The sequence below is a fragment of the Lagopus muta genome, chromosome 6 (genome assembly GCF_023343835.1).
Source record: "Lagopus muta isolate bLagMut1 chromosome 6, bLagMut1 primary, whole genome shotgun sequence".
Taxonomy (NCBI): Eukaryota; Metazoa; Chordata; class Aves; order Galliformes; family Phasianidae; genus Lagopus; species Lagopus muta.
Genome location: NC_064438.1, coordinates 48,405,783 through 48,420,717, shown reverse-complemented (window position 1 = coordinate 48,420,717; position 14,935 = coordinate 48,405,783). Strand labels below are relative to the sequence as shown.

At 42.0% G+C, this 14,935-nt stretch overlaps 1 protein-coding gene across 1 annotated transcript; it reads left to right on the top strand.

Annotated features, from left to right (window-relative positions):
* Positions 1 to 1,086: 1,086 nt before the first annotated feature.
* Positions 1,087 to 9,652, top strand: SLC25A29 (solute carrier family 25 member 29). Its single transcript, XM_048949030.1, has 4 exons — positions 1,087 to 1,250; positions 2,348 to 2,391; positions 6,946 to 7,029; positions 7,322 to 9,652. Exons 1-4 carry the CDS (start codon positions 1,217 to 1,219, stop codon positions 8,063 to 8,065), a joined length of 906 nt encoding a protein of 301 aa, XP_048804987.1. The 5' UTR covers positions 1,087 to 1,216; the 3' UTR covers positions 8,066 to 9,652.
* The last annotated feature ends 5,283 nt before the right edge of the window (positions 9,653 to 14,935 follow it).

Below are 14,935 nucleotides of genomic sequence, written 5' to 3'. Positions count from 1 at the left end.
GGCTGAACCAAACCTTGAGGTGTCAGACTTCCTACCAGTGAGCTCTTGATGTTCTCTGTTCTAATCCATAAAGTGCTCAGTACACCCCCTGCCCTGCAATTTGAATTCAGTGGCTGCAAATGGAGTTCATTATGAATAGCTTGAGCATGCAGGGACAAGACAGCCCTCTGTAGCCTGGGAGGGGCTGCACAAAGGCCAAGGAGGAAACCAGAATCCCAGGGATCCTGAAAAACTGGAAAAACAGTCCGAAAAAAAAAAGCAATGTAGCATGGACAGCTAGGAATAACTACATAGATAGTTAGGAACTGTGAAAATATGAAACTATTGGGAAGGGAAGGGAAGGGAAGGGAAGGGAAGGGAAGGGAAGGGAAGGGAAGGGAAGGGAAGGGAAGGGAAGGGAAGGGAAGGGAAGGGAAGGGAAGGGAAGGGAAGCTCTCATACTCAGATATATGAATATGACATATTCAGTGTTGTCTGCAAATGCCTGAGTTAATCGCCCATCAGTCACTGAGCAAAGCCTTAGGGAACAGCTCAAGAAACAACAAGCCAACAGAAGATCAGGAATCAATAACCAGTACAATTCAGAGAAGAAAAGATAAAAGATTTAAAACAGTCTCCAGATAGCTTAGAAAGTGTCTGCAAAGAGAGGGGAATGAATGACTTTCCCTGCCAACTGTGGGTGAACACTGCAATTACAAAGCACTTCTGGTGGAGAGGGTGATTTCGGCCAAGCAGATTGCCTGGGAGATGAGGGGATTCGCAGAACAGAGGAAAACCACTTTGGTAAAGCCAAGCTTCGCCTTTTCATTAACTGTAACGACGACACAAGAGCAGCTAAATCTAGGGCAGGCTCTCCGGGCTTGGTATGTTCAAATCCACTTGCCTTTGCTCGGTTGGGGTTTTTTTTTGTTTGATTGAGCTTCAAGAAGATGGGAATGATTTGCAAGCAACCGAGCGGGGGTTGGGGGGGGTGGAAGCAGAAGGGCTGAGCGCGGTTCCTGCCTCTTTTCGTCCCATCCCCGTCCCTCCCTCCTGCCTCAGCCAGTGCCTGCAGACGGCGGGGGGGAGTTGTCCCGCTGCCCGCCCCTCGGGGGCGCGGCCCGGAGCCGGGCCGAGGGCGGCCGGTAGAAAGAGAAGGCGGGGGGAGTAGCGGCATTGCGCGGCGAGCAGCGCGCAGAGGGCTGGGCCCCGCCGGTGGGAGCGGAGGGCGCTGAGTATGGCTTTGGATTTCCTCGCGGGATGTGTCGGCGGTGAGTTGGGGGGTGCTGAATTAAAAACAAAAAAAAAAAAAACCCAAAAATAACAAAAAAAATTCTTTTTGAAGGATGGAGGAAAGAAGCTTGGAAGGAGGGAAATATATACGTATATTTTCAGCTAAAGCCCCTCTCCAAGCAGAAGGAGGAAGGGAAAGGAGCGCAGGGGGCTTCCTGCAGCCCCTGATCCGTAATGCGGAGCTTTAACGTTAAGGGGAGGAGGGGAATGATGCGTTGCTTGCTGCTCGTCTTCCTCTTCCCTGTGTATCAGCTTATGGCCTCCGCTTGTTTCCCTCTGCTATTTTTAGCAGCCAACGTGTGTTCTGGTGGAAGCCACTTTTTCTCGCACCGTTTTGACTCTGCATTTGCAAAGAGATTTTTTTTCCCCGCTTCTCATCCCTGCCTTGCCGGAGGGACTCTGGGTCGTGGCCTTTACATTTTGGTGAGGTGGCAAATTGCTGGCCTTCGTGGTGTCCTTGGGCACCGTGAGCAGCCTCATCCCTCTGGACAGCGCGTTCCTCCACATCTTCCTGGGGAGCAGCAGAGAGGACGCTTCCTGCAAACGTGGGGTGTCTCCTGTGCTACTCCTGGGGCCAGAGGCCATCGGTGGGTGAATGATTTGGGATTGCAGAGGTATGGAGCTGGAGGAGCCCTTGCATTAGGCGGTACTCGTGTTTTTCAGTGCAGCCTATGACTGCCAGGCCTGCATGTGACACGGAAAGCCCTCTGATGCTGGCATAAGGTAAAAGTGCTCCTTCTGCTGGTGATGCCATCCTGCCTGGAAAGGCTGTGGGCAGAGTGCAGGGAAGCCTCTCTCCTTTGGGCTGCCCCAGGCTCTCTGCACTTTATGAGAGTAAGACTTGCTGACAGAACTTCCTGCAGAAGTATGCTGAGCTCTCTGCCTACGGCTGTGCCTCAGGGTAAAGGGATCACTGAGCATTCATGCAACATGGTGCTGCTGTAGACCCCAAACCACAGCAATGCCAGAGGCATAGACGCACTGTGCTGCTTGCAGACCAAACCGGGATTCTCCTGCCATGCTGTGTGCCTCAGGAAGGTGGCTGAAGCTCATAACACCATCTGCTTTGTTCCAGGTGCTGCCGGAGTGCTGGTGGGACATCCCTTCGACACTGTTAAGGTGGGTTGATTACGAAACACTTCTGTCTCTAAGTAGAAAACCTGATTAGTACTTTCTTTCTAAGGAGATGGGGAGATTCACAAACACCCCCAGATGCTGTAGGAGCCTCAGTGTGTGACTGAAAGTTTGGAGCAAGCCTCGTTAGCTGCTCCTTATGGACTGGCAGCCTCCAGCCCTGCAGAAGTGAACATTCTTTGTGTGAATGATTCAGCCCTGTAATATGAACAAGTGTTGGCCCAGTCCCAATTCCATCAGTGCAGTGATATCACTGCATTTGAAAATAGGATCTTACACTTAATTTTGTTCAGTGCTTGCTCTTCTGTAGCTGTTCGCTACTAACTGCTAGAAGAGTTTCTACTCTGTGGTAACTCCAGCTCTTTTGTCCCTACTCTGAAAGCTTTGCATTGTTTTTGCCCCAAGATCTGCTACTTACTCCTCGGGCATTGGTTTATTGCATAAACCCAGGGATGTAAGTGGACAAAAATCCATAGCATGCAGCTTGTTGGGGGCCTTTTTCCTCCCTTTAGGTATAATACATGAATATTTTGTATAAATTTCCAAGTTAAAATATATTTCATGACTGTTAGCTTTATGCCTTATGCATACTAAGAGTACCTAAGGCCTTCTCAAAGACAAGATTTTTGAAGGATGATAATTTCCCCAGAGGCCCTTTAGCCAGGACTCCAGGGGTCCCAGCCTGTTTTTCAGCTATGGATGATGACCTGACTCACATTCTGGCAGCCTTACCTATAATCTCATGCTGGAAGAGTAGTACAGGAGACAGGTATTCACCAATGTGTTATACCCATATCACTTAACTGCAGCATGCCAGCTGTGATAGCTATATTTGGAGTACCTCTACATTACTGAATTTAGATATGCAAGGGCTGATAGTATTACAGGGGTCATCACCATATTATGTATTCTAGCCAAGTGACTGACTCAATACTGAACGGATTTTCATAGCCAGTGGATTTTAGTCCTTACCAGCAAAGTGCAAGCTGCTCAAATAGTTAAACAATATTTGTATGTTTCTGACAGTATGGTAAACTTGACTGTTACGTAACAGGGTTGAATTTGACTAAATATTTTCAGTCAAATGGAATGGTGATGGTATGCATCCAGAGTTGAATACTTTTTTAATGGTGGTACAGGGACAGCTGTATCCTCTCTCCCTGTCCTGTGAAGTTTTATGTGCTTAACTCAAAGTGAGAGTCATGGCACTGAAACCAGCTAAACCACTAAAATTCGGTGCTCATGCTGACGTTCAGTGTTGGAGGACGGTGGGGGAGAAGATGTTTTTAATGTGAAACAGCTCGTAATGCATGAAACTAAACGCTTAAGTGCCTGCAAAACTGGGGCTCTCATGCTAGTTCTGGCAGATGGATTAATGTAATAAAGATGTATTGGCTTTAGATGAAGCATCTTGCTGTACAGTAGAGTGGAACAGTTTTGTTTCCAGATAATTTAAAGCATTTTACAAAATCCAGTGTGGAATGTGGCTTTCATACCACCAGAAGGGATAATGTTTATCTGCCCTTTCTTGGAGGGCAATACTAATGTTTGTGTTATTAGCTGGCACAGTCACCACTGTACGTGAGGAAAACTAACACCATAACCACTCTTTAAAAAAGAAGAAAGCATACTGTATTGTGTGTGTGTATATATATATATGTATGTTAAGAATAACGTTTTGCATTTCTGCAGTTGTCTATAACTGGACGGTGGGAAAGTTGCTTAGATAAGCCAGAATTTCATTTCCACCTTGCCTTTTAAGCTTTTTTTTTTTTTGCCAGTGCTCATGCTTCACGAGGGGGAGGGGGCTGGTGGGACACGCAGGGAGAACCACGCCTGGGAAGCCAGGCTGAGAAACCCCCTCCAAGCTGATCCCAAAGCTGGCACACTCCTTAGCCCTGGTTTGTTGATGTAATGTGTAAAATTGCTTTTTTTGCTTTTAACTGCCTTTACTTTCTGAGCTAGGGGCTGTCTTCATTAACAGCAAAAGTGTTACTTTGTTGTAGATGAGAGATAAGCCTCATCACGGGAGAGTTACCTAGTAAGTATAGCCCAGGTGAACGCTTCTGTTTCTCTCAGTCTTAATTTATTCCAAAATGTAATAGTTCAAATACAGATCTGAAAGACTTATGAAGCTTTTATCCATTTTAAACTGATATGTCCCTCTTCTACAACTGTGACATGGAGGGAGCGGGGTTTAAATATCCTTTTAGTTATTCGTGAATGTAAAGCCTTATTCTGAACCTTTCTGGTATGCATTTCTCAACTATGTACACTTCCACATGCAGTGGCAGAACCTCAGGTCTTACCCACAACACATCCTTGGAGGACACTAATTGCTCAAATGTCTCTAAATCACTTATTTCACTGTTAACTGTTTGGAGTGTTAGAAGGCTTTTTGTTGGTTTGTTTTCCTTTTCTGTAAGTCTTTAACAATGTAAACTTGTAGCTTGTCACTGTGACAGCTGCCTTATTAATAGCAGCTTCGAATAGGAAAGAAGCAAAATGAAAGGATGTGATGATTGCTGGTCAGTGACTAAATAAAGAGCTGAACTCTGTAAATGATTCATCCTCCCCATAGGTGTACACACTAAATTAGAACTTGTTGATTATTATACTAATACCCATGAAATAAAGCTTTGTATACATTATAGCCTCACCTAGCAGTTTGCTGCTGCAGGTGCTGCCATCTAATCTCAAAGCTAAGAGCTGCTTTTCTTTCTTAGGTGTGATGTGTCAGTACTTCCAGCTTTCTGAATATTTAGTCCTACAACGTTAGTCAGTGTTTCATAAATCACGTAGTTAAAAGTAGTAGAAGCTCTACGCTGCTAGGAAATTAAACCTATATACACAGTATTGATTATTCTAACTTGCTAAAGGTGCTCATACTGAAAAGTAAAAAGGCTGCTAAGCTGTAATTCTCCCAAACCTCTTATGTTTGGAAGCCCTCTAATCTCACAGCTGAGGTTTGAAATAATAGCAATAAAACGATAAATGGAGTCAGACCAATGCTTTGTGCTGTTCTGACAGCTCATTGACATGTATGGCTTTACTTATGGGACTGCTTCTTGAGCAGCTTTAACAAACTCAGCTACTTCAACCCCCAACCTGACTGAATAACAAAGGATTTATTTGCTTTGAATCCTGCTCTAAGCCCACTCTGAACTTTAAGACATTGTAAAACCCTGTTCCCTCTTTGAAGACTTGAGGTTATTTCAGTCTCCAAGCATGGCTTAGCATACACTAAAGTGCATATTAAAAAGACACTAAAAACTATAGCTTTGATTCACAAAGCATGAAATGACATGTTGTGATGTCAAAAACACTCAAGCTATTCTTTTCTTCCCTTGAAGAAAACTAACCTTAATATGGGCTTTTAAGAAACCATATCCCCAGATTGGTTCTAGACCCATGTAATCTAAGGGGCCTTTCATTCTGGCAGTAGTGGAGTTACTTTAAGCAAAGAGAATATAAAGACTAAAGTCAGGAATTTCTCACACCTAATAATCCTTTCTTTTGTTCCAAATAAGTCTTGTGTTGTTTTTTTTTTCTCTGCGGGCTGCCACAGCAGTAAATGGGTAAATGGTTGATAAGCATCTCCTCCAAGGAATATTGCAGCCCTCCATGCTGAGATCAAAGGCAGATGTCTAACTTCACCACTCCAGTGAAACCAATTACTGAGCTACTGCAGTGCAGGGTTTTGCATGAGCTATGTAGCTCCAAGGCTTTCTGTTTCAGTGTGCTGAAAGCAAATTGGCAGGAAAACCTGAACCAGACTTTGCCATCAAAGGTTAGAAACCACCTCAAGAATAAATGTGTCACCACTCACAGTAACATCACCTGTTGTGTGGAACATACTACATCTGTTTTGAAAAAATTAATCACTAACATTAAAGGTGTGATACAGCCACACCCTCACAAGTGGTTTGCTTTCAGCAGACTAAGGATTAATAAGCTAAGTGACTTTTTATTCCTTTCCTTATCTGAACATAAGCTATCTTAAGTCTCTTCCCCTTGAAACTCTAAAAAAATCCCATCTCAGTGAAGGGCCTCAAGCCTGGTAGCCAGAAACACTACATGTGTTGTCAAAAGCTCCCAACCTTTTATTATCTTCTCTATTTCACACTTGACTTGTAAGTAATTTTTTTTATAAAATGCTTTTGGGTTTGTACAGATACTGCTTAGTGTGTACAGAAGTATTCTTGGCAGCAAAAGGAAGCCCATGTTGTATAGTCAGGAAAGCTTCTATCTGAAGTTCTAGGTAACAGCATACCCCATTGTACTCCCACACACTCTTTTTCTAATTTTCAAAATAAGTTAGTCATCTTCCTCCCTTCATTTTTTTTTTCACTCTCCAAAATAATTCTAAACACTCAAGAGAATGTTTTTAAATGATTTTGTCACATATGGCATTCTAATGTCCAGTCTGTGCTCGTGCATATATATTTGGTAGCAATTCTTGATGTATGTAGAAGACACTAACTTACCAGTTATGCTGCTCTTGACACACAAAACAGTATCTCATACCACTTTTTATAGGTTCGTCTACAAGTTCAAAATGTAGAGAAACCTCTCTACCGTGGGACCTTCCATTGCTTTCAGTCCATCATAAAGCAAGAATCTGTAAGTACAAAGTTAATGCTTTCCCTGTTCTGGATCTTCATGTATTTTTTTATGAGAAGGGTGGGAAAGATGGTTAAAAAAAAAAACAAAACCCTACAAATATCATAATCAATCAATCATACTCTGAATCTCACATGGCCACAAACACTGTATCAAGTTTAAAATGATCTTCTGTCCACAGTTAGGAAATTAGAGCATGAGTGAGAACCAGAAAGGACATGTTCTACACAGCTTCAGGAGGTTATCTGCACTAGTGCTAAAAACACTTTTTTTTCCTTCCTTCTTCCATCAGGCTTTTGGACTCTATAAAGGCATTGGGTCACCAATGATGGGACTTACTTTCATTAACGCAGTCGTGTTCGGTGTGCAGGGAAACACACTGCGTGCCCTCGGCAAAGACACTCCTCTGAACCAATTCCTCGCAGGCTCGGCAGCTGGGGCCATCCAGTGCATCATCTGCTGCCCCATGGAGCTGGCAAAGACAAGGATGCAGCTTCAGGGAACTGGTGAATACAAACAAAAAACAAAGAACTACAAAAATTCTCTGGATTGTTTGATTAAAATCTACCGAAAGGAAGGACTGAGAGGCATCAACAGGGGCATGGTCTCTACAGTCATCAGGGAGACTCCGAGCTTTGGCTTTTACTTCCTGACCTATGACTGCATGACCAGATACTTGGGCTGTGAAGCTGAAGACAGTTACGTTATTCCTAAACTGCTGTTTTCTGGGGGGATGTCAGGGATCGTGTCTTGGCTCTCCACCTACCCCGTGGATGTGATCAAGTCCCGGCTGCAGGCAGATGGTGTTGGAGGTGTAACACAGTACAAGGGCATCCTGGACTGCGTCAGGAAGAGCTACCATGAGGAAGGCTGGAGGGTGTTTACAAGAGGTCTCACTTCTACACTTCTCCGAGCTTTTCCTGTCAATGCAGCTACTTTTGCTACTGTCACTGTGTTCCTAATGTACATGAGGTCAGAAAATGACCTTCGTGAATGTGACCCAGGCCCAGTAATCCAGCAGCCTTCTAGTCTGTGAGCAGTGTGTGCTTATAACCTCAATCTGAAACCCAGCTGTCTTCCTAGTGTAAACAGCTGATCCGCACAAGTAGTGTAAATGTATGCTACCTGTATAAAGAACTCCTAGATGCATCAAGTTAGGATTTCATCTCATGACTTGTATAAATAGCACATGACTTTATGAAGGACTTCATAACCAATAGTATCCAAGAAAGATGGGGACCTGCCTTTAGAAAGTACTGTACCACTAGAGCTCCAGAAGAGGATCTGGAGAATGTCAGAGTACCAGAAATCAGGTTTTAACCTGTGTCCTGAATGACCGAGTTGAATGAATGCAGAAGTGTGTTCAGAAAAGAAATGCTTTTTGTATGTAGCAGAAGCACATACAGTCCTCCAAGTAGGGAGAGGGGAGAGGAACTTAAATGCTAGAAGCATTTTGCAGGTAACCCTGAACTGTTTAAGACATGGATTAATGTTAAGCTAGCTTCATGTTTTACTTTTTCTCTGCTTGTAAATGTCACTGGTTTTAGTAGCATCATTATTCACACACTGGTTTGCTAAAAGAAATGATTTGTTTCCAACCTACTCCCTTACCTTTCAGATTAAATATCTCAAGCACAAAGTTAGCATCTGCACTTGTATTTACTTCTTCTGTTAAATTTCAAGGCTAGTAAGGAGTAAGGGAAAGTCAAAGCTAGCAAGACTGATGTTTGCCTTCACCTCTACTTCTTGTTTGGTGGTGCACAGAGTGTGTAGAGTGGTTTCACGCCATGTAAGCTTTGTTCTTTGAGTTGATGCAACTTTGTGCCACTTCTCCCAAGGTGCAACGTAGCAGCCAGTGACGTACAGAAGTCCTACCTGTGTTATTGCACAAAACGTTAGTGGGTGTAGTGTAAGCTTAGCAGCTTGAAGTACCATGGAAATATGCACATCTTTAGATCTGGAAGTTTTATACCTTCCCAGAAAATAAGGGGTGTAAGTGTAATGGTTCACGTTGAATGCACTTGCATTGTGAATTTAAACAATACCGATTTCTATGTATTTAGTTACAGTGCTACTGACAAGACTAAAAAGGGTTGTGAAGAATTTCCTTGTTACATGAATCTGCTGTGTTTTATTTTTTTTTTTTTTAGCAGTCTGTTCAAGATGAATTGCTTTAGTCAAAGCTTTAAAATGCAATTCAACATCTGGAGTAAGAACCACACATTTTGGGCACAAATGGCCAGGAGAAATAAAGGAGTGCATGCTTGCTGGGGAATGCTCTAAAACATATCAAGCTACTTCAGTAAATTTGTTACATTTTCTCTTGGGACAAGTGCAATATGTGTTTAATTTATATGGATTTTTATAAAGAAACCTTGTTTCATAGCATTTTGCACTGTAACAACAAATGCTGGAGAAACCTGTAAAACTGATATGTGTTTTTATACCTTGAAGGTATGTTGGATGTTTTAGTGCCTACTTGCACTGAGATTCAAATTGAATGTTAAATCTGTCTACTAAGCTGCACATGCACAACTCACAGCAAAGACCATTTACACCTTTGTACAGTACCTGTAAGTATTGTATATAAAACTAAGGGAATAAATTTTTTTAAAGATATTGAGATCCACTCTTCAATCTTTCTTATGTTTTGCTCAAATACTTCCTTGTTTTAAATCTAGCTTGCAAAAGGGTGGGCTTTCTGGCTTTTGCCTTAAGAAACATGTTCTCCATCTGCCTTCAGTACACCACCAGGAAGGAAAGCACCTTGCTCCAGCTTGAAGTACATCAGCTGGTTGAAGCAAGAAGGGAAGCTGTCTGACCTTGCTTATTCATAATAACCTCTTCAGCAAGTAGCTCACTTAAAGATACTTAGCTACCAGTCCTGTAATGGAGTAGGGGGGGTATTTGGACCCTTCAACCTCCGCATTTATTCAGTCTAAGTAGAATTCTCTCAGTGAGAACAGCTTTAAACTGGGGCACAGAAATAAAAGACATGGAATAAGCAAACAGTGTCCTTAGAATTACCAAGGTTGGAAAAGACTGGAGGTCATCCAGTCCAACTGTCCACCTACCACCAATATTTATTTCCCCACTAGACCATGTCCCTTAGTACAGTATCTAAACATATCTTGAGCACTTCATTTTTCCTAATACCCAACCTGACAGACTGCCTGTAGAAGAAGGCTGCTTTCACAGAATCACAGAATCACAGAATTGTAGGGGTTGGAAGGGACCTCCAGAGATCATCGAGTCCAACCCCCCTGCCAAAGCAGGTTCCCTACAGCAGGTCGCACAGGTAACCTTCGCACAGGTAACCTTTCAACCTTCCTGATGTCAGCTGCTTGAAATCCTTGCCACTTCAAGCATTTAAATAAGCTACAAATTGCCTCAGTCTTTCTAAACATGGTTCAGTTCCTTTTAGTAGACTTTTGCTGTCAGCCCATTTGGCCAAGTGAGAACAGTATTCTGCTCATTCCAACAAACATTATGGGCACTGGATGGGAGAAGCTCTCAACAGAAGGGAATAGAGAGGTAAAACTCACTGGGAGCAAAACTCACCTACCATCAAGTCCCTGTGCTCTACTCTCTTTGATGACCCACCCTGTTACTGGGTGGCTCATACCAGTGCTATGAATTACAGCCACTAACATGCTTAAATAGACAAGAAGCGGAAAAAACCACAGGCTTACACAATGTCAGCAATGAAAACAAAGCTTTGACCCAACGTCCCGGAGAAGCTGAGATTACTTTTAAACAAGCTTGAACATGAGAAATTTCTATGCTCCAGAAAACTTTTCAGTGACAAATTACACAAATTACACTGTGCAAAGGTAGATGTTGCAGAGTTACAAGTTTTACAGAAGTTATTATAGCAGATCTCAAGCTACAATAAAAAATAAATAAATAAAACCTAAACATAAAAGCTGACCCAGCATAGATGTGTTTGTTCTGTGAAATTAGATATATTTGCTATGATGCTAGAAAACTACGTTAACAGCTGTTGTTAACCAGACTTCTGATATGTACTTAGTTAAAGGACAACTTAAAGCTTAGCAGCGTGCCAAATATTAGATTAGCAGAAAGGGCAGTGAAATCCTTTCTGATCAGAAAAGCAGCCCCAGAAGATAGCAACTTAGCAAAGGCAACATGCTGTATCAGGCATGGTAACATCATGGTGAGAGATGAAGAATCTAATAGACTGTCTGTCTCTGGGGAAAGGCAAGAGAACAGAGAAGGCAGTGATTCTTGCTGGGCCAAGCTTAGATTTGAAACCACAAGGAAGACAACTTGCTTGTTGCTATGTTCAGGAATTTATATATGCTCACAGGCAGCATGAAAGAAAAGCAGAGGAAAATAGGCAGACCCTAAAAGGAAGTTTGGCCATAGATGGACCAACAAACTCTTCTGGTAGGACACAAACTCATATAGGATGTCTGTTTGGACAGGCACATCCCTGATCCCACACAATTTCATTGAGGTTCTGAGGAGGTGCTCCTTAACAGCAGGAAGGTAGGAGGCAGGACCCTCAACCTTCTGTGAGCCCAGCTTCTGCCTGCTGAGAGAAGCAGGCATGTACTTTCATCTAATGAAGAACCTACAATGGGGGAATTTTCCAAACAGGCTAGGAGTGATGTTCAAACTTGGTAACTTAAAGGTGATATGGAAAAATAAATCTTACCTTTAATTTTCTGCAGGAAGAGGAAGTTCCTCCTGGGTTCCCTGCCTGCTCACAATGGAATGACTATGCAGTTCCATTTCACACTCTTGGAAAAAAAAAAAATAATGAGGTAATGCGCTCAGAATCAGATACACTTCCCACAGCAGTTGAGCAATGTTAGTTTACAGCTCATTGCTCTTCAGATTCATATTACAAAACTTTTCTCTTGAAGAAGAAATCCTCCATCTGTAACCCATGCAAGAAGAAAACTAAAGCTCCCTCACTAAACAACTAAGCAGAACAAAACTGAAACACCAAAAAAAATAAAAACCCCACATAAAAATACCATAAAGACCTGCCACAGTATTATGCCTTCAAATGCTGTTCCAAACAATAAACTTCCGTATGCTTTTTCTACCAATGGGAGTCACAGGATTCATTTAAATCCTCTGGAAGCTCAAAGCATTGGATACATAGCTATGGGAGGACAGCTGCAGGTAATCAGTGACACCTTTCCCATGGAGACCTTCAGCTCCACTAATTCAGTTTTGATAAAAAGCAGCAATAACCAATCCCACCCCCTTTGAACTGTAAGAAATTCTGTGAACGTCAAAGAAAAAAAAAAGGTGTTCCAATCAAATTCTGATTGCAACCCAAGACTTCACGTCCAATGGCCAAATCTTGTTCTGCTGGGAGAGAAGAAATGTTTTAAAGCAAGTGCATGGTGCTCTGTGTGTAACTGTTACAAACTTTGCAAGCCAAAACTGCTGTTGGCAACATTAGTGATGGCTTTTGGGGAGCATCTTGCAGCTCTGACAAACACGTGATTTATGAGCCCATAAAGTCATCCCATAAACACTGTGAAGAGTCATAAAACGGCTTTCTACAGCTTTGTTTCACAACCAGTTGCTGATGAGCTGTAGCTGAAGCAGATTTGTTAGGACACATCCAGTCACCAAGCTTTTTTGTGTATGGGCTTTCCACTATTTCCCAATGAGTCCAGCTCATTCCTCTGCTTATCCGCTCTATGATTTATCTCAAAAATATTTCTCACTTGTTATGCACAACCCTCCCTCCCACGTACACATTCTTGTCAGCCTGCTCCAGACAAAGTACCACTTTGGCAGTCTCTGCAACTGCCTTGCAAACCTTATGAACAGCAATTCACTGAAGGAAAGCCAAATGGTCCTAACTGCCTTCAGTGAACTCAGACTTTTTCAGAGGCCACTGCTTGAGTGAATCATTGCTATTTTACACATCTATTAGATAAACCCAAAGAGCCCCTCTCCCAGCTGAAAGCATATCATTAATAATATTTTAGTAGATTTCCACACTTCTCTTAAAGATATTCAATAACCTTGGATGTACAGATCCTCTAAGAACATACAATCATTATAACACTCAACTCTCACAGTTCTAACATACCATTGCCGTGCTGGTACTTTTTACAAGTGCCTAAATACAAAGTCAGATTACTCTCCTTCTCTGGTGGGTGGAAAGCCTACTTTGACACTGCTATGCTCAGAGCCTGACAAAAGTCTACCGCACAACACAGTAACCCCTACAGCCACACCATTATGCTTACAGAGGGCACCCTGACACTTGGCTGTCTGCTGGTACAGACTGATCATTCACTGCCATCTCCACCTCTAGGCAAACTATTATTCAACAGTATCTGTACACACTAAATATCAACATAGATGCTGCTTACTTTCATGTCAACTAGAGAGAAACCACATTTAAACCAATGGGAACACAATACGTGAGTGGTGTCAAGAGAAGAATCCGGAAGTCCTGCTGACTCAATGGGTTCTCTCTCTCCATCTCAGTTCAAAAATTAGCCATTATTTCTATAGAACTTGCTCCTGCAGAATTTCCAAGTTACACAGGAACCTGCTGTAATTCACAAGAGAAATTTTATGCCAACATCTAAATAGGCAATAGAGAGTAAAGTCTGCAAGAAGGAACAGTATCCAACTAGCATCCAATCTTAAATCTGTGACCTTTTCTACAAGGAGGATAAAAGGAAAAAAAAAAAAAAAAAAGAGGACTTACGAAGAGAATTATGAAGTTGTCTAAACTGCAGGTGCTATTGCCAAAATTACTCATTTACCTGAACCAGCATTAAACACTCCATTTTACTTCAGGAGGGGTCAGGGTCTGATAAATTCAGAAGAGCACTTCTGTGGAGTCTCAATGGATGAACGTTCCCCAGAAGAATATTTAGTGTCCTAAACTAGTGTTCTAGACTAGTCTCAGAGAAATTCAAACCTCCAAGGAAAACTGCCCAAATACAGGACTGCGAGTATAAACATAAGTTGATTTACCTTTGGCAAAGAGAAATAAGATGGATAAGGTGAAATGACCTCACCCACTGGTAGCCATCTGGGTAGCATTTAAACATTACTCTAAAACCAACTTCACACTACTGGCATTCTTCAACTTGATAGCAGATCAATTTGTAGATCAAATGAATATCGAATCTCATGTTAATACAAAGCTTTCAAGAAGTCTTCATTATTTCTTTATAGTTTTAAGCAACACAGGAACATTAGTGAAGTTACTATAAACCACTGCTTATAATATATATACATTTTTAATGTCTTTTATATTACATGTAATATAAACTGAGTATCAAAGAACTGAATATTCAGGAATGCTCGTCATTACGAGCTGTCCTTGAGTTTATTCATCTGAACTGAGGAGAAAGACCGACCAGTTCCAGTCTTTCCAAGGCATGCACTGATGAAATCTATCCTGTGAGAACCTTAGGGCAACTGAGGACCAAGTGGTAACATCTTTCACAACCACTTTAAAACATTAGCTTTATTCAAATATTTTAAAGTCCAAATACTTTTTGTCATTAAGCATCTCTTCTTTTGCCCTTCATTCGCATGTTCTATGTATAGTTGATTGACAATTTGTGACTGTGGCAAAGAAGAAAAAAAAAAAAAAGAAAGATCAGACTGTGCTATCTCAACAGTGAACTTCTTGGTCCAAAAAGAATGTAACTAGTGCCAAGGGCAAGCATGGCCATGCTTCTTGCAAAAAGTAATAAAGGAGATCTCAGTGTTTTATGTTAAGAATTTATTCACTTACCATTTCAAAGCTGTACCTGGGCTCTTCCCACTCACTTTTTAACAACAGTAGTCTCTAGAACTAATGAGTACCTTAGTTCCATTTGCCTCGTATTTAAAACAAGAACTATTGCTACAGGCAGAACAGACACAGCAAAGAGGTATATTA

Excerpts from the sequence above, each read along its gene's own strand:
- SLC25A29 (XM_048949030.1), top strand. The coding sequence starts at position 1,217 with ATGGCTTTGGATTTCCTCGCGGGATGTGTCGGCG. Across the intron at positions 1,251-2,347 it reads CCTCGCGGGATGTGTCGGCG|GTGCTGCCGGAGTGCTGGTG; the intron begins GTGAGTTGGGGG and ends GCTTTGTTCCAG. Across the intron at positions 2,392-6,945 it reads ATCCCTTCGACACTGTTAAG|GTTCGTCTACAAGTTCAAAA; the intron begins GTGGGTTGATTA and ends CACTTTTTATAG.